Raw genomic sequence first — 23,940 nt, 5'->3', positions numbered from 1 at the left:
GAAACATTTCAACAGAAAATGCTGAGAAGAAGGAAAAATATAATAATGTGGGTAAAGATGCTGATGGCTGTATTGAGATCACACGAGAAATGTCGGACGACAACTATGCTGTAAAAGTGAAGGAACCCTCAATCGAAAGCGACAAGAAACCCGCCGCAAGAATCTTGCAAACGACCGTCTCGTCCAACACTAGCCCCCGGCAGACGTGTCCGATTCACCAATCTGCGAGCCACTCGATACTAGACTGCAAGGCTTTCAGCCAACTCCAGTACTCCGAACGAAGAATCATCGCGATCAACAACGTACTCTGCTTTCGCTGCCTAGGGACTCACCGGGCCGCTGACTGCGCATCAAACTTCAAATGCGACGTCTGTCACCGACAACACCACACTCTGATGCACCGTCCTACTACCGACCCTACGCCTCGGTCTACCTCGAACATCACACCCGAGAACACACCTCACCTCAGCAACAACGCACCCGGAAACATCTACCGAGACACGTCCTCAAAACAACACACGCTGGGTGCTCATGTCATGTATACGCAGCTCAACGACCAAGGTGATAACGCAAAGAACTGCTCCAAGACTCTTCTGGTGGAACTCACCATGAAGAGCGCACCCGATAAAAGACTAGTAGCCTACTGCATCATCGACGAACAAGCCACTACTTCTCTCGTAGACGATCGCGTCCCCGCATTCTTCAATCAATCATTCCCGTTACAGGAATATTCCCTCAGCTTCGCGCGACCCGACTGCACCTTGGCAGCTACCGGACAAGTAGTCACTGGCCTCATGGTGAGAGGAATAAATGCAAGCGAGGTCATCAACATCCCCGAAGCACTTTCCACCCCGAGCCTGTCAGATACCAGACACGAAGCTGCCACCCCACAAATCGCGAAACTCCACCCTCACACCGCTCACCTCGCCCACTTGTTCCCACCGAGACACCCGGAAGCGGAGGTTCTACTCCTGATAGGGCGCAACTGCGGACGCGCCATGTCCACCGAATCACTCACCCCCGGCTGTGAACCTTACGTACATAAGACGCCCCTTGGGTATGCCCTGGTCGGACATACCTGCATCAAAGAACAATTGCCAACGCCTGCCTTTACCGTACTCGCCACCCGAGTTGATACCCGAAACTCAAATTCCGTATCTGTGAAATATCGATTCCCCTCCAAACTACCCGACGGCTCGCTAGCAGATAGTTTCGCTCGCAATGCGGAAGACGATCTTCAGGGTTTGTCGCGTGACGACCGAACCTTCCTCAGTCTGATGGCTGAAAACGTGCGCACTACACCAGAAGGACATATCGAACTCCCTCTCCCAATTCGAGATCAAAACCTGCCCGACAACAAGATAGCTGTATTCCATCGCAGCAAAAACACTTTGAACAAATTGAAGAGCCAAGACTCAAAACTGAAAAGCTGCCTGGAGGCGATGAGAAAAAATATCGAAGCCGGATTTGTCGAAAAGGTTCCCCCCACCCAACTAGACCCTCCGTCAGGAAGATCCTGGTACCTACCAATCTTCTGCGTCGACCAGCCTAAGAAATCGAAGGTCAGGCTCGTCTACGACGCATCAGCCAAGTATAACGGGACCAGCCTTAACGACGCGCTATACCAAGGCCCAGACCTTACGAATCATCTGCGAGGAGTCCTTCTGAGGTTCCGGGAGCACCCCATCGCCTTCGGAGCCGACATCGAGGCCATGTTCTCGAACTTCAAGGTGCCGGCCGAGCAGAGAGACCTACTCAGATTCTTTTGGTTCGATCAGAATGACTGCAACAAACCTATTGTACAGTACCGGTCCACCAGTCACATATTCGGCTGTACTAGCAGCCCGGCAGTGGCCAATTTCGGCCTCAAACATTGCGCCTCACAACCGTTCCCCAAAGACTACGACCTGGCTCGGAGGTACATCAACGAATCCTTCTACGTCGACGACGGTCTGCGATCAGTTACTTCCCCAGAATGCGCCATTCAAGTTCTTACCAAGGCTCGAGAAATGCTATTCAGACATAATATAAGACTGCACAAAATTGTCAGCAACTCTCCCGAAGTGGTTAACCACTTCCCAGCAACGGAACGCGCCGGAGAACCATTACACCTTGAAATGCAACCCACCTCGGTCCAACGTACTTTAGGAGTAGCTTGGAGTACACTAAATGATGCCTTCATGATAAACGTAACGATACCTCAGCGGTCCTTCACCAAACGCGGAATCATCTCTGTCGTTAACACAATCTACGACCCCCTAGGGCTAGTGAGCCCAGTAACCCTCATGGGACGCCTCATTCAGAGAGATGTTCTTCCCCCAAAGGACTCGGTCAACCTTCTCCAAAACTTCGGATGGGACGACCTTCTACCCGACCAGTACAAAGTGGGGTGGGATCGATGGATCGAATCACTGCGCCTCTTGAAACTCATCCAAGTACCAAGGAACTTCTACCCCCTAAACTTCAGGCCCCAAAAACAAGAGCTCCACGTCTACTGCGACGCATCAGACAAAGCCATCGGCTACGTCATGTACTTGAGATCTCTTTCTGACGAAGGCGACACCCACGTCGCTTTCGTCTCAAGCGCATCCAGAGTTGCTCCTAGATGCGCCACTAGCATACCCCGACTAGAGCTATGTGCCGCCCTGGAGGCCGCCAAAGGAGCGACCTCAACCGTGACAGAACTCGAACGGAAGCCAGACAACGTACTGATGCACAGCGATAGCAAGATAGTTCTGGGCTACCTCGCAAACAAACAACGGCGCTTCTCAAAATACGTGGAGAGACGCGTAAGCATCATCTTAGATCACACGCTCCAATCTAACTGGCACTACATTTCTTCGAAGGAAAACCCTGCAGACTACGCGTCGCGTCCAACATACCCCGATACACTGACGTCAACGCCCTGGTTTAACGGACCGGCTACCCTATGGAACCCTTCTTATTGCCCAGACAAACTCCCCCAAGAAGAAGTCTCTTTACCTGAAGAAACCAAGACTGCTTCAATCTTGCTAACCGCAATTACTCAAGAAACGTCTCCACTCGCAAGCGTATGGAATAGAACGAACAAACTCAATACACTCATAAACATTACCAGAAACGTAACCAAGTTCAAACATCACATCGACCTGGTTCGCCAAAAGCGGGGAATCACCTTAGCACCTAGGCCGGCAAAGATAAGCCGTAACGACGCACTCAAAATTTTGATCAAAGAAGCCCAGAAAGGACCATACGGAACGATACTAGCCTTACTTGAAAATCGTAAGAGACTTCCCGAAAACTGCAAAACTACCGAGCTAACCCCTCGCCTCGATTCAGACGGCATCCTCAGAGTCGGCGGCCGCCTAAAAAACGCGAACCTACCCTTCTGCGTGAAGCACCCCGCTCTGCTTCCGCGCGAACATCCCCTCTCAACGATCATCGCCTCTCACTTCCACGAAGAATCGAAACACCAAGGAGGCCACATCACACACGGCACGCTGATACAAGCTGGTTTCCACATCGAACACGGTCGCCAACTGATCCGAAAGATGATCCGCGACTGTGTCACTTGTCGCAAACTACGAGCGGAACCAATGACTCAAATAATGTCAGACCTACCATCCGATCGCATAGAAAACTTTGTGCAGTATTCCACGTCACCCATATGAAATAAAGCGAAGAAAAATCCCACGGATTTTTATTTCACTCCCGTTGAGCCAGACATCTAAGCCAGTAACATATTAATTGTCTCCTAATCATTGGGAGGAACCATGACATCCACGCAATGATGTGTATCTACATATGTTTGAACAAATTTATAAACATCAGCCTAAGCTAAAAAAAAAACGGAAGCATCTTCAAGATACAATAAATGCAGAACTGAACTTGATCGAGTTCGTCTAAACTAATGGCATTTCTTTTAAATTGAGTCATTCGGAGGGAAAAATATAGCATAAACCAATGTAACACTAGAGTAAAAACCAATGTACTACTATAAACCAATGTAATTCTAATATAGTATAAACCAATGTAATAGTATAAACCAATGTAAACAGAATAAACCAATGTAATTACACATATCACGTTACAGCATGACGCAGGTAAAGCGTGGTAAAAGCTGCAGAAATATACATAGTCCCTTTCCGCGGATAACCATTGTCCAGAGCGCAGCTATGGTGGCATCACATGCTCAAAGGTTCCATAATATTATGTATCTCAACAGCAGAGAATTTTAACCCCATGATTAAATCAGTTCGATGACAACGCCTTTGTATATTGAGATAACCGAGAAATAATTCTATGCGAGATCATGTACTTTCTGCCGATATTAGAAATGAGCTCGAGGGCTAGGCTTGACCTTACTTACGTACATGAGTAGGTGAAGAAATTGCTGATATTTTTAGTACGAAATTTTCAATTTACTTGCATTTCGTTACATTGACGAAGTTGACCGCATAATTGTGGATTTATTCAACAGAAGGCGTTCCGGTCATAAAAGCGATAGAAAAAATCCTCATTTCGAGGAATTCAGAGAAGCTAATGGGTAGATTTCCCATATAAGCTTGCACTATTTGTAAAAAATAGAAATTTTGATTGAACTTGCGTAAATTTGTTGATATGCTTGCAAGGACTGCACCGCACTGATACCGAATGATATGTACGCCAGATGATGACTAAATTTGGCCATTTAAATCCATTTTCTGTACAGTCTCAGACTTTAATACCAAATGATAGGCAGAAGATTGCGGGAATGGTGCGAAACATCAAATTTGTGAACCTAACTCATAAATAAAACCAGAAGAAAAAAATAACGTTCGGAATTTTTCATTTAAAAAGTGATGATTCAGTAAAGAGAATTTTAAAGTAATGGTTATAGAAAGATAAAGTCAAAATAACGATCGTATATCTAAAACGATCTTACACCACATTGAAGTTTCAATTAAGCAGCAAGAACCATCGATACTCCCGAGATCAACGCAGAACATTTTAGTGTCCGAGAGTGTTCACCATTTGTTCCATATAAATAGGTATATACATAAATCTTTATCCTAAGAGGTAAAAAAATGCTGTGCGAATTGTGATTATAAGTAAAGAAGAAATAAGTCATCAGTAAGATTTTTAAATCATTCATTTGTCATTTATTGTGTTACAATAACGAATTTATACGGATTTTGGTTTAGATACTCAAACTAATTTACGTCGAAAGGCCTCTGATCAATTACTGCAAAATATAAAGACCGAATTTTCGTAATTCAGTAACGCAATTTCACATAAACTTGTTTGAGAATTCATCTTTAAATATTCTTCGTGTAATTTTGAGATGCTTACGAACCCATTACTTCAGCCGCTAGGACTTAATCACCGGAGAAATCCCCTCCCATCATTGTTAGTTATTGCTCTTCATTGTTCAACATTTTCTTAATTATTTTGCATCAGTCTACTCACGCATACTCAACTATTATACAATGGTGCAACGATATTTTATTTAAAGTTACTATAGATCCTAAATATTTTTAGCTAATGTGTCTGTTTAAACATACTTTCTTTACATCGAGCTTAAATACGAGCAAGTTTTAGTTTTGAAACGAACATAGTTTGATTAGTTAAATTTTTTATCAGTCAGCTATGTATTATGTTAGAATTTTGTATTAACATACACCTCTAAAAGTTAAAAGTTAGACTAGGAATTGCGCACTTAATGCGAACATAAAAAGAGAACATGAGCCTGGATAATTTACTTATGTCTATCTAGAAGAACTCATGCATTTGCTTCATCCATTGTAGAAGGGTTGAAACTCGACTCAATGCCAGTCAATTGACAATGGAGTGGGAGTTAGACATGGCAGCCTTGTAAGTTATTCTGGAGATGAGTATTTCCGTTGGGAGTCAAACAGGTAGTACGGAAGTCCACTAGAAGCATAGGCTGATTTTTCTTACTTCGCAACATGGGCTGCGAACAGCATGAGTACTGGAAATTGTAAAAAGTTGTGGTGTTGGGTAAAATTATCTTCACACGATTCAGGGACAAGCGGTGCATAGAAGTGTTGTTTTATTAAGATCTGTGGAATGTAATTGTTGATTGCAGCTGCTTCTCTGCGATGTTGAGTGTTGGCGTTGCAGACGTTGGTGCGAACGCAGGGGCTGGGGAGAAGACCGATTTAGTGGTAGGGTTGAGTTAAGCCAAGAAGACGTCGGAGGTTCATAGCTTGGAGTTGTTCTCCTGGTAATGACCTCGGAGTTATTCACCTGGTAATGACCTCGGAGTTGTTCACCTGGTAATGACCTCGAAGTCGTTCACTTCGGGAGTCGTTCACTTAGTCATCACCTCGTCTTGTCCGACGGCGTAGAGTCTCAAGAGAAAGTCTCGTCCGGAAGATTCTTAAGCTTTATTTGGCAGCAGGCTCTTTGGTTTCACCAAATTGTCTCCTGGAATTTCAGGAAACCCTTAGAGCATAATGAGCTTCGTTAGTTTGATCGATTAGGCATCAGCGTTGTCTCTGATTATATCGCTTGCTACTGGATCATTCAATCATTGCTACAGTTTATACAATTTTTACTTTTAAAATGGAAATGTAGTATAAATAAAAATCACACATGACATTGCGAACAGTTCCTACCATATTTAAATCATGATCGATTAATGTGTCGCATCATGTTAAACAATTGTGAAGTATCTTGAAAAATTCATCATCATAATTTTGAAAAATCTATAATATCTTGAAAATTTAACATTTACTTGAATATCCGCTGCAATTGTAATCCGGTCAGAAACCGGCATCTGATTTCATATCATCGAAATAAAAGTTCACGTATCAGCTAGGTACAGTTACATGCATAGCATACAGATTCTGTTTCGACGATAAACAGTATGATATAGGACATGAAAAACACTTCTATAATTGCTCGTTACGCAACTCCACAACGATGTTTTGGCCAGGAGGGCGCATTCAGTTTAAATTCAGCGGAAGCTATAACACGTAGCGTAACTCTAATTTGGTTGCCTAGCAAACGACGTAATCAGGATCTTCGCAGTGCCATGTATTGAGTTAAGCTTACTTAATTCCCAACTAAATTATGTTTGTGACTCTGACAGCGTGAGCCTGTTCAGAAAAAAAACTGTTTCCTGGAATCACAAACATTTTGTTTTAACAAGAAATTGAACTTTAATTATACAGCAAATTATAATCTCACGGTTTAGAAAGAAGTTAACAACAAAAAATGTAACACGGTAAAAATGTAATGATTTCAGCTATGAATGACCACTTTTCAAATCAGAATGTATTATCGTAATAGAATTATTATACTCTTATGGCCCTATTCTATAATCGGTTGAATATACGGCAGCTGAGGTGCGGCTTATATGTACAAAAATCGAGTGATACTCATCAGCGGTATAATTCCGTTAATTCGATTAATAATTCTATGGCAATGATCGATGCTCTGACAACCGTCAATGCACAGGGGTTTTGATTCAACGCGTGATTGCATTGCAAGATGAAAAATACGCACTTCTACTGAAAATTCAGACCAAAGCAACAGAAATTTTTTGCAACGCTTGGGTACAAGAATGCTTGTGATACTACAAGGAGAAATTTCTTTTAATGTACATATAAATGTCATGGATTCAGAAGATTACGATATAATACCAGAGTCAATAAAAAAAACAAACCTGAATGGTTCGTTTTTAACATCTTCGTGAAAAAAGAGGTAGCAGCAAATAACTACTTTACCAAAGCAATTGTGTCTGAGGTAGGGTATAAAAATAGTTTTCTTTCTCGATCTCTTGACTGAATTATGGAATAACACATTTTTGTTACATTGACACATTTGTTAGACAATCTAATACTGGAATAATTGAAATAATTAGCACAAAAATCGAATAAACTCGTGCCAGAATTAAGCGCAAATGACAAGCACATGGTATAGACACTTACGGATTACATTCATAAATCTAACATTTACCAAACGACAATGATGAGCATAAATAAAACATTCCAAGCATGTAAGAACGTTTGTCTATGACAAGCAACAGGGTTCGAACTACTGACATCACATTACAAACACAGCGAAAAGAAACCACTAACGCATGAATTTTTGCAAGAAAACTACCCTACAAATATGAGGCAACATCATCGTTTGCAGCGTTAGTGATAGGGAAATCTGGGCCACAGTCTATTTATAAATATTAAGATCATCTTATTTTCCCTTCAACTTCATTTCAGGGTCCCCTTCGCCCTCATATTTCTGGCTTGCCCAGCAATGAGTGCCGTCATAAGTTCTCGCGACAGTCGAAATGCCCACCTAGATTTTGTGCTGCGTTCTGTCACCTAAGACGGTAAAACCTGGCACCTAAAATGGCGGCAAAAAAAGTACTGGGCGCCGGGTAGAATAAGATGTAACAAAGTACGATTTTCAACAAAACAAATTCCTAACTGTTTGGTTCCTAAGATATTCGAAAATGAGACGAAGAGACCGAAATTACATGAAGGAATAAGCCTATTTAAGTGCAAACCTTCGAGAAAAATATTGATAGGAAAATTGTCTTTGAATATGAGAAAAATTTGCAAGCTTGAAAAAATGAAGCACCAAATTTTCAAAATAAAATTGATAAAATGCGCCAAACATTTTCGTTTTCAGAAAAGTTTTATGAGTGAAAAATTACAATAAACGTGGTTGAATAGCTTACCTAAATTACAAAAATTAGACGTTATCTCGACATAAATTTTGCCTATTTTAATGTAACCCCAACCAAATCGGAATGGGGACATCAATTTGAATGAAAATTCTTTCCCTTTCCAAATTTTGAAAATCTTGACCACGTTTCATGAGAATATTTTCGCAGTGACAGCCCGGCACTGGAAAAAGCCGAGATTGCTCCCACGCGTAAAAATCAGAACGGATGGCTGGAAAGGAACAGGCGTGGCTTTAAAGTGCATCCAAAATCTACACACGAACACAGATGCGTCGCCCACGCGGTGATGCGCTAAGATCTACACACGAGCTGTTGTGATGCCTAACAATCTACACACGAGCATCATCGAGAAGCGTCGCTGTCGTCGGTTTGCTATGCTCACCAACGCTCAGCTGATATTGTAGCTGAGACCGGCCATAGCCGCAGCAGCGCCGCATTGTCTCCTGTAAATAAAGAAACTATATGAATTAATAATTGATAAGTAACATAACGCTGAGTAACGCTAACATTAAATGCTGAGGACATAAGGGAAATCTGCAAATATTTTTGCGATGGACGTGAAATAATTTAATAATTTGTAGCTCATACGAAACAAAAAAAGAAAAGACGTTCTACAACACGGACAGAACTGTTTTAATAATAATAAATATTATCATTATTGTTATTTGTCACCGTTGATGTAAGAGGAAAAATACTATCTCACGAAATTTCTTAAGTCAAGATAGTAAAAATTCATGGTCCAACGTGACATAAGTAGTGCTTTTTACTTATTGTGCAAAAATTTTTATTTATGAACGATTAGCCACGCACATACTTCGTCCTCGGTATTTGTTGTGGTGATATACAGTTCACGTCTCGCATAATTTTACAGGAATTTCATTTTAAAAATGTCGATTTTTATTAACTCGATTAACTCATATTCATTATTATTCATGAAGCTAGAACTCAAATTAATTGTCTTGACGGTAGGTATAAATTCGCCAGTGATGGTGGTGGCTATATAGTTACATTATGCATAAGATAAATTTTATATACTGTATTACAAATGGAAATAATTTTCATGTTCAGTAAAAGCCCCTGACGAAATTAGGCCCTGGTTACTACACAATTTTGAACTCTAAAAAAAACTTAAAATTCAAACCGACGATCATGTGCCATTGATCGATTGAGTGACGTTATTAATAAACTAAAGCAGCTTAAATGAAGCGAATCTAAGCCAATAATCCGTATCCTTTTTATGATGTCAGTTTAAAATTCGAAATTTATTAAAAGAAAAATCTAGTCTATCAGGGTTCATCACAACGATTTCATTTTGGAACGCGATTTATGAATGCTAATTATGACCAGGATTATAGTTTACGCTAATATTTGTAATTATAAGGCTATGAAAAAAAATTACAGAATGATTGTTAGAATATACTGAATAAAATAAGAGATTGTCGTTCGTATGCCCCACAACGATCACCTTAAAGGCCTGCCTGAAACGCTTGCTCATGATGTGGTATAGGATGGGGTTGATGCACGTCGACATGTAGAAAAAAACTCCGGAAATGTGCGTCAGGAACTTGTACACAATAACCTGCACACAAATAAAAAGTAAATTTAGATATTTTGTTACTTAATTATTAATTTACTAACATTATTATTAATGATACTGATTGAATCGAATTATTATTACTAATTAATAATAATAATAATAGGAAATTTGGATCATATTACATGTCAATCTAGCAATGGCAAGATCAGACATCAGGCATTCGTCTATCTGCACTAATTTTATCGTGTGTCTTCCAAGATAATAAAAAAATTTCGCTACCATAGTTTAACTAAAAATTTAAAATAAATAAAAATGCACTGCAGATTCATCATTTCTTCATTGAAAAATTAAAAATTTTAGACACATATCTTCATACGATGATAATAGGATGAATTTATTTAGATTTTTTCTTTGCTTAAAATTATTGGTTAACTTTATATTTAATTACACTAATGATAAAAGCACTAATAATTTAACAGTTACGATGAACGTCATCAGACCTGAACGTGGTTGCTGCTGTCGCCGTAGAAGGCAAGCAGGCGCTGCGCGTGGTGCGGGGCAAAGCAGACGAAGAAAGCCACCACCACCGCAACTGCGGGGCAAAGCTTGGGCTAACTTTTGCCAAAATATGCACAAAATTTACTTTTTATGATTTAACTGACTATTTTGTTTATGATTACTGTTGTCGTTCAATATTATACTAACATGTTACTTAGTAACTAGTCAAATTTGCTGTTTACCATTTAATTGGATATGTTGTTTATGATTAAAGTTGTCGTTCACTATTATACTAACTTGTTACTTTGTAACAAGTTTCAGCATTACTTGCTGCTAAATAACTAGTCAGTAGCGGTAAATTTATGGATGTAGTGGTATGAATAGCACATTATATATGTTACTCGAGTAAATAGTGTCAAAGTTTTTAATATACATGCTATCTTTTTACAAGAACGAAAAAATGATTTTAAAGCAACAACTTGAACGAATGATCAACAAGTACTGTCAACTTAACCATGAGAATGAATTCGGAAATAACCGGAGAGGTGAACCAGCAGCATTTGATTCGTAACAACCAAAATACTTTATCGTTAAGTATTAAAAATCAAAGAAAGTATTAGCTGTAACCGCCTAACTATTGCACAAACGATTATTCGGTGACATACACTCTTCGAAAATCGAAAAAATAACAGTTCAGCATGAACGTTGAGGTTACGCCACACACTCGAACGATCGCACGTGCAAACTAGCACGTACCGAGGCAGACTTGATTCTTTAAATTATCTTTCTTAGTCTTGAAGAGACAGTCTGGTGTGGCAGCCTATCGCCTTATGTAAGCTACAGAGATAGCACTAATTAGACCCTGACACCCACCCAGCATCTTTATAACGCCTCTGCTGCGGCTGCGGTCTAGAGCTGCAGAGCTGCTGTGGCTCAGAGAGCCTCTGTGAGAGGCTCGCGGTCTCTGTCCTCCGTAGAGCTCCAGACCGATCTTGACATAGACCACCGTGATCAGAGTCATGGGCGTCACGAAGAACAGGAATGTTGAGACCTCAAACGTGTAGTTAATAGCGTTCACCACCTGCCATGAGAGTCAATAAGCGGTTTTATTATGTGATGATGATACCTATAATAAAACTATTCATATAATGAAAACTTGTAGTTGATAGTGTTTACCATCTGCCGTGAGAGTCAACAAGCTGTTTCATTGTACGGTGATGAAAGCAAGATTAAAAATAATTAATTAACAAATAATTTTAGCCATCTGCCGCGGGTGTCAACGAGGCTATTATGCAGAAGTTAAAGATTCATACAATTTACATACGCAATATTTTAATTAAAGAACTTCAACCACTGATGATGAGCAAAGAGAGCACCAAACTTGGTCAAAACTCAAAATGTACAAGCAACATGCTCTTTGGTTGTCGACTGAACTTGTGAGCGGATGAAATCATTCGCAAAAAATGGAACATTTTTTTTACCTACTTGCTTCAGTGATGAGAATAAAATCATAAGCGTTGAGTCCGAAGAATGATATTTGCATGTTAATATGCGGTTTATCTGACATATTTCGAGAGATAATTTATGCATATTCCCCTAAGTTGATTATAGACTTGACGCTTACGAGCTAATGAATAAGCTTTAACCAACGCAGCTGGCTGAATCAAACGACCAGAATGTTTCGTTGACGCACAGTACATTGGAACGAACCATTCATGGTGGCCATGATTTATGGACATAAAAAGTCGTTAAAAAACATACTAAACTTTAATAAATCTAAAGCGTAGTGAAGACCAATTAAGGTTTGCATTCATTAGCTACAGCATTAAAATAATGCTGCATAAACACATAAGCATCATTAACTATGGGCGAATCATGTGCCTACTTTGATTTTCTACTCTTAAACATTACTGACAATTTACCTCAATAATCAATGGTTAAATCTTAACAGTAAAATATAATTAATTTAATTACCGATCTACATTGATATATGAAAAGATCTCTAATTTAATGTTTATTCTTTACTCTAAATTCTTCTTTAGAAATTTTTTATTTAGCAAGAAAATATTCCTCAATTCCTGCTTTTTCAGTTCACCAAACACATGAAACTCAGCAGTCAGCGTTCTGCGTTCTTTGTGTCGTGTATAGTGTGTATAGTGTGTGTCGTGTATAGTTTGTGTCTTCATTTGTACATAAAACATAGTGGGGTGGAGAGTGTAGAGTGAAGCATTGTATTATTGATGAGTTAAAATTTGTTCTGCATTTGTAACTAATATAGAGTGTGTATCTTTGTAATACGGTGCTTAGGCTCAGTAAAGCTACAATTAACTGGAGAGGGTACAATTACTCTCTCCGTTCTTATCACACCGTATTACACAGATACACTCTATATTTGTTACAAATGCAGACCAAATTTTAGCTCATCAATAATATAATGCCTCCCTTTACACTCTCCGCCTAACTATACGCCTTATGACAAAAATGAATTAAAGTTCATCAACAGTGCCTCACTTTACACGCTCCGCTTCACTCTGTATTATGTACAAATGGAAGACCAAACTGAAGTTTATCAACATTGCCTCACTTTGCACTCTCCGCCTCACTCTGAATTATGTACAAATGGAAGACCAAACTCAAGTTTACCAACAGTGCCTCCCTTTGCACTCTCCGCCTCACTCTCTATTATGTACAAATGGAAGACCAAACTCAAGTTTATCAACATTGCCTCACTTTGCACTCTCCGCCTCACTCTGAATTATGTACAAATGAAGACCAAACTCAAGTTTACCAACATTGCCTCACTTTGCACTCGCCGTCCTCTATGCCGTACTGGATGGCTTGTGGCACGGCGCCCAGACACCCCACGACCCAGAGCATGGCGATGATCTTCATGACGCGGCTGAGGCGCGCCAGAGTGTGGCTCCTGATGGGGTGGCAGATGCCGATGTAGCGCTCCACTGTGAACGACGCGATCGTCAACACCGACGTGTTCGTGGATGTCTCCGCGGCCAAGCCTCGTGCCACGCAGAACACGCCACCCAAAACGTACGGGCATGGCGACCATAGAATCTGCAGAAAGAATATTAATTCATAGCTGTAGATCAAACCATAATAATTATTTTATCGGCGTCGGAGAGGCCAGATGCTCCAAATGAAGATTTAACATAAGAACACCAGGCAAAGCGGAGGAAAAACTTCTAACTAGCGAAGTCAATACTCTTACTTTGCGAGGGAAGAGAGACATGAAACTAGAAAGATATGAGGAGGGAAAAGAGATATGAAATTATTGAAAGAACTTGATGCACATAAGTGATAATATTATCTGTTCACTCGAAATATGACCCGATTGCACCTACAACTGAAAGAAATAAAAACAATGACGATACCTGCATTTCATGCGGCATGCCCATGACGAGAAGCAGCAGGTCGCTGACGGCCATGTTGAAGAGGTAGTAGTTGGTGGCCGTGTACATGATGCGGTTGCTTGCGATCACCACACACGTCAGAACGTTGCCCAATATCCCGCATATTGTGATGAGAGAATACACACATGTCATCGTCACCTGAAATTAAGAAATCTATTAGAAGAATTATTATATCGTTTTAATATTGGAACTATTCCCTGTAATAATATTTAAGAAGCTTAATGTTTTGTTACAGACATTTAAGCACATACATATTGTTTGCTTAATAATAATATGTTAAGACTATTTTTACTATTTTCTAATACATGTTAGAAGGACAGTAGAGTATAATGAGCAATTCTCTAGGATAATAAATAATGTTAAGGGTTGTTGAGCGAGACACGTGAACATGACAAGGCTTTCTTAAATCTATTGAATTGGTAAATCCAAGAAATTTGCTACAGTTTCCCAGAATTGAGAAAGTCAACCTTCTCAAGCAAGTTTTTCGTCATCTAAAGCGTCTATAATGGAGCAGCTCAAGTTTTCCCGTACTAACTTCACTTGGTAACTCCGCACTTGCTAAGCCCGGCTGATCCGGAGGCTCAGCGTTGTTTGGAGTTTTTGTTTTAATGGACACTCGAGTTCCCTTTTGAGAAAGTTTTTTTGCGGGTCGTTGGATTGACGAAGAAACATGCTGAACTCTCAGTATTTCATTACTGCATAACGGATTTCATTCGGAGGTTTACTTATAAGGCAAAGTATAATTTTTCAATTAAAGTTTTGACTGTTATCATAGCTTATTTGACGAAATTACATAGACGATAAGGGGCTATAAGAATGAATGGATTGAGATTATTAGAAGGGATGGACAGTCGGCCGCTCATCCATCGTACGACCATCAACGCGGTCCTTGACAAAGATTGATGGACGATCGCAGGCCACATGGCGCCGCTCTGCGCCCACGTAAATTTATGAGCACATTTGACACTGCGCTATTTTAAATTTTTCCATTTCGTGGTGAGGTGAAGTATTTTTAACCTCACTCCATGAAAAACCGGAGTAATTCAATGTATAGATGAAGAATTAATCAAAAAGTGAAGAAAAAGGCTGATAAATAACAAAACACCTTAGTGAGAATAACGTTAATAATGATATACCAATTTTGAACTGAACTTTTTCCGTTATTTAATTGAACAAATAATAAAAAACGATTGTTTTTCGCCGGAAGAATGAAGCACACGTGTCGGAAATGGACGGCAGTGCAAGGATACCGACGTAACAGTAGTCATTTGTTAGTGAAAGCCGATACGGCAGGATTAGAGCCAAGGATCCTTGTAGGAGCGGATTACAATAATGAGGAGGTCCTACAGCTAGACTACCTTTTCAGATATAATTACACCACGTACTGACAGGAAGCATTTATTTCATTCAAGATTCTTCAGTAAAATGTAGCCACACATTACACCACGTACTCTCACTTCGAGTCACTGACATGTGGAACAGCCTCCCTGAAGATATTGTTGACGCTCCGAGTATGAACGCGTTCAAGAACAGACTAGACAAGGCCATGCAGGAGCATATGTTTAATCTTAAAATGCCTCGTACCCTACGGAACAACGGATATCTAGAAGCTATTTTAAATCTACCGTCCGTTGAAAAGATCTGATCAAAAGGCCAGTCTAGTCAAGAAAAGTACAAGAATCGGCGACAGGCCTATCCAGGCCTATTCTTTAATTCCCGAAGATACTATACTATACTATACTATACTATACTACTGACAGGAAGCACTTGTGTCATTCGAGATTCTTCGGTAAAATGTTGCGACACATTACACCACGTACTGACAGGAAGCATTTTTTTCATTTACGATTCTTCAGTAAAACTTCAACAAGCATATCATGTTTGAGCTACTGAACTTTACAACGACTCAATTCCAAGCAAGCCAATTCGGTAATAATTATCTTAATACTTATAGATTAAGAATTTAAAAGCAAAGGAAAAGCCAAATACAATGTTCAAAGAATGTCAATGTCTGCAGCGCTAAGTACAATGACTGAAACAATGTCTAGAAAATTGAAGATCCTAGTTATTAATCTCTTCATTTGACGTAATATCATGGCAGTCGATCGATTGCAAACCATTTTATGGATCAATTGGCCGACTTTTCAACAAAATGAATGTTAACCACACACTGTATCTTCTTGAGCCAATCGTCATTTCATTACAATATAAAACTTCGAACATGAGTAGAGAAGTTCAATGTTGGTCTCATGAAACTAAAGAATACATAAAAAATACAGTGAACATTCGATCGAAGAGAGCGAAAGAATTTTTCAACAGTTATCGAAAGATAACAATGAAAGTTAGTTGACCAACACGTATAAATATGAGTTACAATAGAAAAAGCTTTTTATTTAACAACAATGGTGAAGAAAATTTCGACGAAGTGAGTCTTACTTTAATCAGATTGAATGCTTTGTTACGAGATCTTGGGAGCTATCGATACAAATTCCTTGCAAAAGACGAAGATGCTTGGAGGCTGATTCTTTGGTCAAGTACTCAACAGGAGTGAAGTTGAGAACTAAAACTTGTCTTCGCGCCCACAAAATTCTCTGGTGATGTTCCTCCAGAGTGAGCCTTTTTTGTACCTGCTGGTGTAGCTGATAACACTCAAGCCGGCACTCCCGTCTCAGGCCGACCGTCCACGTCCAGTAAAACTGTAAGTACCATTGCCCGTGCGGTTAGTAGTGGTGGCCACTGTAACTGACCAACGTTGGTCACCACTAACTAATCAACATTGACCACCACTAACTGACCGACATTAGCCACCATTAACTATCGTGCTGCTGATCTAGTAGCGAGTTGAGGCCGGTAAACTAAAAAATACAAGTTTAATGGCTGGTGAGCCGGCTAGTAGCTACTCACGTGATTTGACTGACTGGCAAAGAACGAAGACTGCTAAGATTTGAACAGGATCATTTTTCCATTGGATCAAATTAACCGTCTATTTTAATTCCCGACAAAAATTTAAGATTTTTTTAGCACTCATTTTACCCGTGAATTTTTTGTGCTGTGTTGCTGACAGTCGGCAAGTGTTAAGACGAGTTACAGTGACCGGCCCTGTATTTAGCCTAACATTGAAGCAAAATAAAAACACGTAAATTCGACCAATACCAAGGTCGAAAGATGTGTAATATTGTAATATTATGTCAACCATTCCAAAGAAGTACTATTAATAGGTCCTTCGCCTCGTAAGCGACGCTGTGCGACAAAAATAATCGAGTCAATCTGCGACAGAGCTTGGCAGCTCTAGCAGGACAATGCCTTCGCCCATTCTGCACAGGCAAATCAAGTTTTTCTAATCCATCGCATTCCAGAGGTTTAGCAGGCTTCATATACTCACCCAACATGGCTCTGAGTAACATTTGGCTGAAGCTCAATATACCATAGAAAGTGACAAGATTTGATACTAGCGTTGACATCATGCGGAATGCGACGAAGCGGCTGACCATGTCCACCTGTCTCTAAACAGCGCTCAAGAAATGCTTACAAAAAAATTACACTAGCGTTGGGTGAAGTGTGTTTACGAGCAATATGATTACTTTTAATTTCAATTTTAGTTCCTGGCCTCTAAATCAATGTATATACAGATTGATGTCAATGCTTCGCTACTTTCCGAATAAACCTCAAAAATAAGAGCTAAAGCGGTGTCCGGTTAACTGGTGGCTGTCACAATTGGCTCAGTGTGAACGCAGAATAACTTGTAGTAGCAATCAATCAACAAGTTTTTTTCGTTTTAATTGCAGAAACTGCTTTTGTTCGCGAACCGATTCAGGAATGTGTACTTTAAAAAATGTTACAAAAGTTAGCATTTTTGTGTAAGAACTTGATGTTTTCTCATCCGCAACCTTATGAATAGTTGAAGATGTAGTTAACGATAATATTAAAAAAAATAAATTGACCCGAAAAAATACACTATAGAAGTACTTCATTACATGCAGTCTGCTGAAAGGCAAGAGGTAACCGCGTAGTCGTCGGTCATTGGCGAGAGTATGTTAAAATAATTTAAGACAAGAATTTGAGAGGAGCTATCTGCTCTCGAGAAAATGTCGTTTCATTCTAAACCTCGAAGGAAATATAAGCAATGTGATGCAGGAATGTGGCTGAAGTGGATCTCAAGACGGCAAATAAAGTAGCGCAGTCCCTGCATTAAGCTGTGAGCTTTACCGATTGATCCGGTACACCGACCTCCTGTTTTCGTCTGTTGTAGCAATGTGTGTAACAACCATAAGAAAAATAATAACCTAAATTATTAGTTTTAATCTCAATAAGATAATTATTGAAATTTAATCATAAAAAATACAAGAGTTCACTTACTTGAATCTGTAGTGCGTAGGAATCTTCATCCTCTCCGTGAGGATCGCCTCCGGTATGGTTACTGCACTCCGTCATCCCGAGTACAGGAGAGAAGTGTCCAAGAAGTTAGAACTTGCGAACAAGCTACTTCATCGTGGAGGTGCAAAAGCCCGAGCTTTTCCAACTTATGCCTCAGATTTTTCCAGCTTCAACGTTGTTGTAACTTGAGCCATTCAAACGTAACATGCTGATTTTTGTTTGTCATGAGTGTTGAAACTATTTTGCTCCGAGAGCTTCACATTGAGATGGGAAGTTTTATGTTATTTATTTTAAATTCCAAATAAAACCTCAGTTCAAGTGATAGGCTAACTTGAAATTACGTCATTTCCTTTGTTTTCAATACGAATTTAATCTGCCGAAATAAATTCAAATCGATCTCTGATTTTCACAATGGCCGAGTCTGACAACTAAGTAAGAACATTTTATGCGACAACCCAAGCCAGAAATTCCCAAACCACGCCCAGAAATTCCGACCTCCAACAGAAATTTATTGTACATGCAATTATGTATAGTAATTCGAATAAACAAGTTCCTGATGTAATCATACAGGTTCATAAATTGGAAAAGAAAACAGACAAAGGAAAATTTTCTCAAAGAGAAGCTCGAGAGATACGAAAAGGCGCTATTTTGGCAGAAAGTAGGCAGTCGGACAAAATATTGATTATATAGAATCGCAAGCTGGCGTTACCGGTGCAAATACCTGCTAATTAGATGCCTTCAATTCAGTACCTTCAGTTTTAGATATAATTTAATTGATGAAATCCAAAGCAAATAATGAGCAATTAAAAATAAAAGTCAAAATTATAAATTGTTTACAAATGTGACCAGCGTGTTTTTTTAATACTCACATCCTTGAAGGCATGATGAATTCCATGCACATCACTCATTGTACTAAATTGTTTTCGATAACAATTCATTGCATCTGCAAATGTTTTTTTTGGTATATCCAGTAAAGCTTCTGCTATTCTCCATCGTCCGCAGATTGATGATGCAGACCACAGTAAAGAAGAATCCTCCTCTGTCAGATGGAAGTCAGAATGTGCATACACCTTTGTCGTAGAAATGAATTGGAACGCAAAATAAATTTCTTTTGAATTGCGATGATGAAAATATAATTGAGTTTGAAACGCTGCAATTTCAAACATCTTGAATTATTTGGTAGCGACCGGAAGGGAATATAAACTGCTTACAATACCTGGATCTTAGATAGAACAACTTATAAGCAACCCAATAACACTCAGCTTTTCCAATGATGAGCCATCAGAGCCTCTTACGTTTGCTTTGAAGACTACGTATATAAATCCACAAGTCAAGTTTTTTCCAGCTTTCTGATTCCTTTGACTAGATTTTCTGATTCCTTTGACTGCACGGAACTCTGGCTCAGCCAGACAATCGAACAATTTCCGGGTGTCAAGTTTGTAACTTCGCCGCGCAGTTTATTTGTGACTTTAAAAATCTCGACAGGTAAAAATTACAACATACCCTTCTAAAAATCAATTCTCAGCAGTCGCAACTCCCAAAAAGAAGCGAACAGCATTTGAAATAATTTTCTGCCGAGCCAGAATTGGTCTCGGGAGGTTACCCCTCATGGTCAGTAGATTGGATTCAGCAAAAGAACTTCCAAGACGACAAATGAGTTAGGAGACAGTATCACCAAATTGCCTCTGACCAATCTGACGAAAAATGGAGACAGCTACGGCAAAAGTGGCACATGATCTGTGAAATTGTTTTCAATGTCTTGAAATTGGCAGCAAACGAAATACGTTATGAGGATCGAGGTAGATGAAATGTTGAGGTTTGAAGTATTCTATAATAACTGTGTTCTTAAAATACAAAAAAATGTAAATAAAAAATTTTCCTACTCGCTGTATTTTTTTCTGGCAATGTCATGTAATGAAAAGTTATGTCAGGAAACCTTTACTGGCTTAAAAGAAATTGTAATTTCTCTTCGCCAGTAAACATGACTAGTGACTGCAGAGCGACCAAACCGCACCAAAATTAGCACTTTTATTCAGACGTAACCTATCGTATTTGCATAAAGCATAAAACTGCAGTGACCCAAGTCGAACAGGTGTCGCTCGACGCTAACTCAAGTGGCCTAAACCGGCCTATATAAGGACTTGGAACAATCATATTCCCGAAGTTTAGGTGACCGAAAAGCAATGAACTTGTGCGAACATGGACACTATTATAATAATTGCAACATTGAACGTCACATGACTTGCAGTAATAATGAAACGTAAATCTTATAACAGAAGTGCAGAATATTTTTGCCCGAGAAATTTCAACGGGATTATAACGTGAGAAATTGGTTATCTTATTGGAATTAAAATTATTTCTTTGTGTTAGTATTTATCGTCACATGCAGGCAGACGAACGTGATGATTCATTTCATAGATTGTTGAAGTTTTTAATAATATTCAGGGGACCTGTTTAGAGCGGAACCAATTCAAAGGACCAGCTGTCTAATGCTTAATCAAGCAGGACGAGCTATCTTTGAATCAAACAGTAAGCGTTCATGAGGAACTAGGCCAAATATATTTATAAATTGCTCATTGAACAAGAAGGAAACGTTGCTCCGACACCGTGAAGTACTCCATGACGAAAACCTCTTTCAAGTGCCGGAATTAAACCTGAATGAGGAATTCATCTTAATAACATCGTCTATTTATGAGATAAATTTTGTATGAAGTCAAGTGGTTGTGAAAAAGAAACAGTCAAAGAGACTGCGCAAGGCGACATCGATGAATTGTTATCAAAGGACCCAGGATGGCGAAAGCACCTCATTTCTAAGGCGTTGCACGTCTCAGGGAATACGAATAAGTGAGTCAGTAATTTTATTAGAGAATTTCACATAAAATGAACTAACCTTCGTATCTTATGATATTGTTATGAAACCACTTTTTGAAGTTTGTGTGAATTAATCTGCGAATAACATTGTATCTCGACGATCATTGAATTTTGGATATCAGAGTTAAGAGACATAAATCTCAATCAAGAGCAGAATAAATACCAGTATGGTGACAGAAATGGTTAAAAATAACAGGCACGCTTCACTTAGGTAAATTTTGAGTTTAAAATTGTGAGAAATTTGAAAATTTTAAACTGGTGATATGTAGACGTTTTTTGACCTACGTTATGTGAAGGTTTTGGATATATAAATAAATAAAATAAACAAAAACTATACATATAAAAAATATAAAAAAACTATACATAAATGTTAACTAACTAGAGGCAGAAACCACTATTTACGCCAGACTCTCATTCCTAGAAAAACATTTATTACATAAAGGCTATGAGTAAAGGCCAAATAAAATGACAACAAATAGTTCGGTAGATCACTCTATGGACTAAAATTTTGAAATATTTGAAATTTTGCAGCTGCTCTCATCAGGGAGTCTCGCTGACCTGCAGACGCTAATACGCCTGGCACGGCCACGTGTCGGACGCGCTTGGTCGCGTATCAGCTATAGACTGGACACGAGCCTGGCATGGCTGCGGGTCGGGTGCGCGTAGTCGTGTCTTAGCTATAGGTGGGACACGAGCGTGGCACGGCCGCGTGTCGGGCGCGCGTGGTCGCGTCTCAGTTATAAGTGAGACACGAGCGTGGCACGGCCGCGTGTCGGGCGCGCGTGGTCGCGTCTCAGTTATAAGTGAGACACGAGCCTGGCACGGCCGCGTGTCGGGCGCGCGTGGTCGCGCCTCAGTTATAAGGTCGTGTCTTAGCTATAGGCGGGACACGAGCCTGGCACGGCTGCGTACGTGGTTGCGTCTCAGTTTTAAGTGTGACACGAGCCTGGCACGGCTGCGTGTCGGGTGCGCGTGGCCGCGTCTCAGTAATAGCTCGGTGGGACACGCGCCTGGCTGGCCTTGTGTCTCAGCGCCGGTACACTGACTGGCCCGCCAAATTTATTAGCTCTTTAACTTGGGCCTTGAAACTTCGATCGTCGAGCCGACCAAACTAAGCTGTGTAGGAGCAGATAAACCGGACGCCGGAGGCACATGGCTGGGTCGGTCAATTAGCTTTTATGGCATCACGAAGGCCTATAGAGGTATATTTTTTCGGACACAATGCAATGGCGATCGTTCAGAGGAATATTACAAATTATTTTATTAACGAAACATTTTTTATATCAGTGTCTCGGAAAACGCCGCAGTAAAACATGGTTTTGGCGGAAATGTAAAAAATTCTCTTCGCATGCACTGAAGTTTTTGCGGGTCATTTTCCCCAAAAAATTGAAAAATATTGTTTGCAGTTTCACTCAGCAACTCAATGTAAATTTTTGGATTCCGTGTGTAAAGGAGAAACGTCACATGAGATACATGTCGTCTGAGCTCTGAGTCGAACTGAGAGCTCAATTTACGAATTTACGACAGAGAGCTTAATTGACGACCAAGCTTAACATAAGGACTTCTATTTGGTTCTCGAGTAACAAATAAAAAATCTAAAATTGAACATCTGACATTCACATGAAAATTGTCTCTTATTAAATATTTCAGGGAAATGTCTATACATATTGAATAAACGTCACGTTAAAAGCGTATACCTCTCTGAAGTTAGGCAGCGGTTGTCGATCAAATGGAGATGCGCTGGAGCAAGTTGTGGCAAGGCTGTCGAGGTCGCCAAAGATAAAGCAGAGGTCTTGCCTTGACGATCTCGTAGCCTGTAACGTCGCAGCTACTTTCCTCTGAGCTAACTTCTCTCCTCCCTCACAGTTGAAGCAAGATGCTTCTGGACTCCTGATAAGGCTTCCGAGGTGCGGATAACACGGAGATAGGATAGAATCCTCGTCCATTTATTTAGAGTGCTGATTTATGGGTAAGCCCGCAGGCCAATACAAAGAGCGATGGGGCGGAAAGTGTTTCCCTCGATGCCCTAAATAGAGGTCAAACGAAAATCGAATAAGAAAAATTAGAATAAAAAGCACGTTTCAGGATGAGAGGCTGCGACAAGATCAAAGCTTCCGAACATGAGAACGTCCTGTAAAAGACCATTGAGCAGACAGCAGCATGCGGGTCAATCAAGGAAGGCGTTCCTGGTAATCTTACTGTATAGCACTGGTAATCTTACTGTATAGCAACGTTTCATCGTATCGGTCTGGCAGATGAATACAAATCTTTGCTGCGGAGAGATCAAAGGCGAGGTGAGAGGAATTTAGTTCATGTAGAAAACGACGTGCGTGTGTAAATGTGAGTGAAAAAAAATATTAGACGAGAGTTCAAGCAATAATTTGCGCCAGAAATTTCAATTTAGGAAAAACTAAATTTTAATCCACGAATGACAACATCGAAAATATATGCCAAGGAGAGACCATGAATGTCAATAAAGTTCATTCTAACAATGATACAAGCTTCTTCAAGATATAAAACTTAATCAATTGAAACAAACGGATGGAATAAGTTATTGCAAG

General features: G+C 39.9%; 2 protein-coding genes across 2 annotated transcripts; one reads left to right on the top strand and one right to left on the bottom strand.

The window, feature by feature from the left end:
* Nucleotides 1–89: 89 nt before the first annotated feature.
* On the top strand, nt 90–3,650 carry LOC108675002. Its single transcript, XM_018162992.1, has one exon. The coding sequence runs from the start codon at nt 90–92 to the stop codon at nt 3,648–3,650; it is 3,561 nt and encodes a 1,186-aa protein (XP_018018481.1).
* On the bottom strand, nt 3,630–19,511 carry LOC108675004 (pyrokinin-1 receptor). Its single transcript, XM_047881728.1, has 9 exons — nt 19,378–19,511; nt 18,491–18,881; nt 14,096–14,272; nt 13,512–13,778; nt 11,583–11,790; nt 10,712–10,803; nt 10,140–10,253; nt 9,057–9,117; nt 3,630–6,408 (listed from the first exon to the last, which is right to left on the bottom strand). Exons 2-9 carry the CDS (start codon nt 18,563–18,565, stop codon nt 6,362–6,364), a joined length of 1,041 nt encoding a protein of 346 aa, XP_047737684.1. The 5' UTR covers nt 18,566–18,881; nt 19,378–19,511; the 3' UTR covers nt 3,630–6,361.
* Nucleotides 19,512–23,940: the final 4,429 nt, after the last annotated feature.

Source organism: Hyalella azteca, unplaced genomic scaffold (assembly GCF_000764305.2).
Source record: "Hyalella azteca isolate HAZT.00-mixed unplaced genomic scaffold, Hazt_2.0.2 contig8729, whole genome shotgun sequence".
NCBI classification, from domain to species: Eukaryota; Metazoa; Arthropoda; class Malacostraca; order Amphipoda; family Hyalellidae; genus Hyalella; species Hyalella azteca.
The sequence above is the reverse complement of the archived record's forward strand: the minus strand, read 5'-3'. Positions and strand labels throughout refer to the sequence as shown.

Bases quoted from the DNA above. Each gene is read 5' to 3' on its own strand.
- LOC108675002 (XM_018162992.1), top strand. From the start codon at position 90: ATGTCGGACGACAACTATGCTGTAAAAGTGAAGGAACCCTCAATCGAA.
- LOC108675004 (XM_047881728.1), bottom strand. From the start codon at position 18,565: ATGACGGAGTGCAGTAACCATACCGGAGGCGATCCTCACGGAGAGGAT. The intron at 11,791-13,511 runs GTGAGGCAATGT...CTCTCATGGCAG, and splicing joins TAGAGGACGGCGAGTGCAAA to GTGGTGAACGCTATTAACTA. The intron at 6,409-9,056 runs GTGAGCATAGCA...CTGAAATTCCAG, and splicing joins ACAATATCAGCTGAGCGTTG to GAGACAATTTGGTGAAACCA.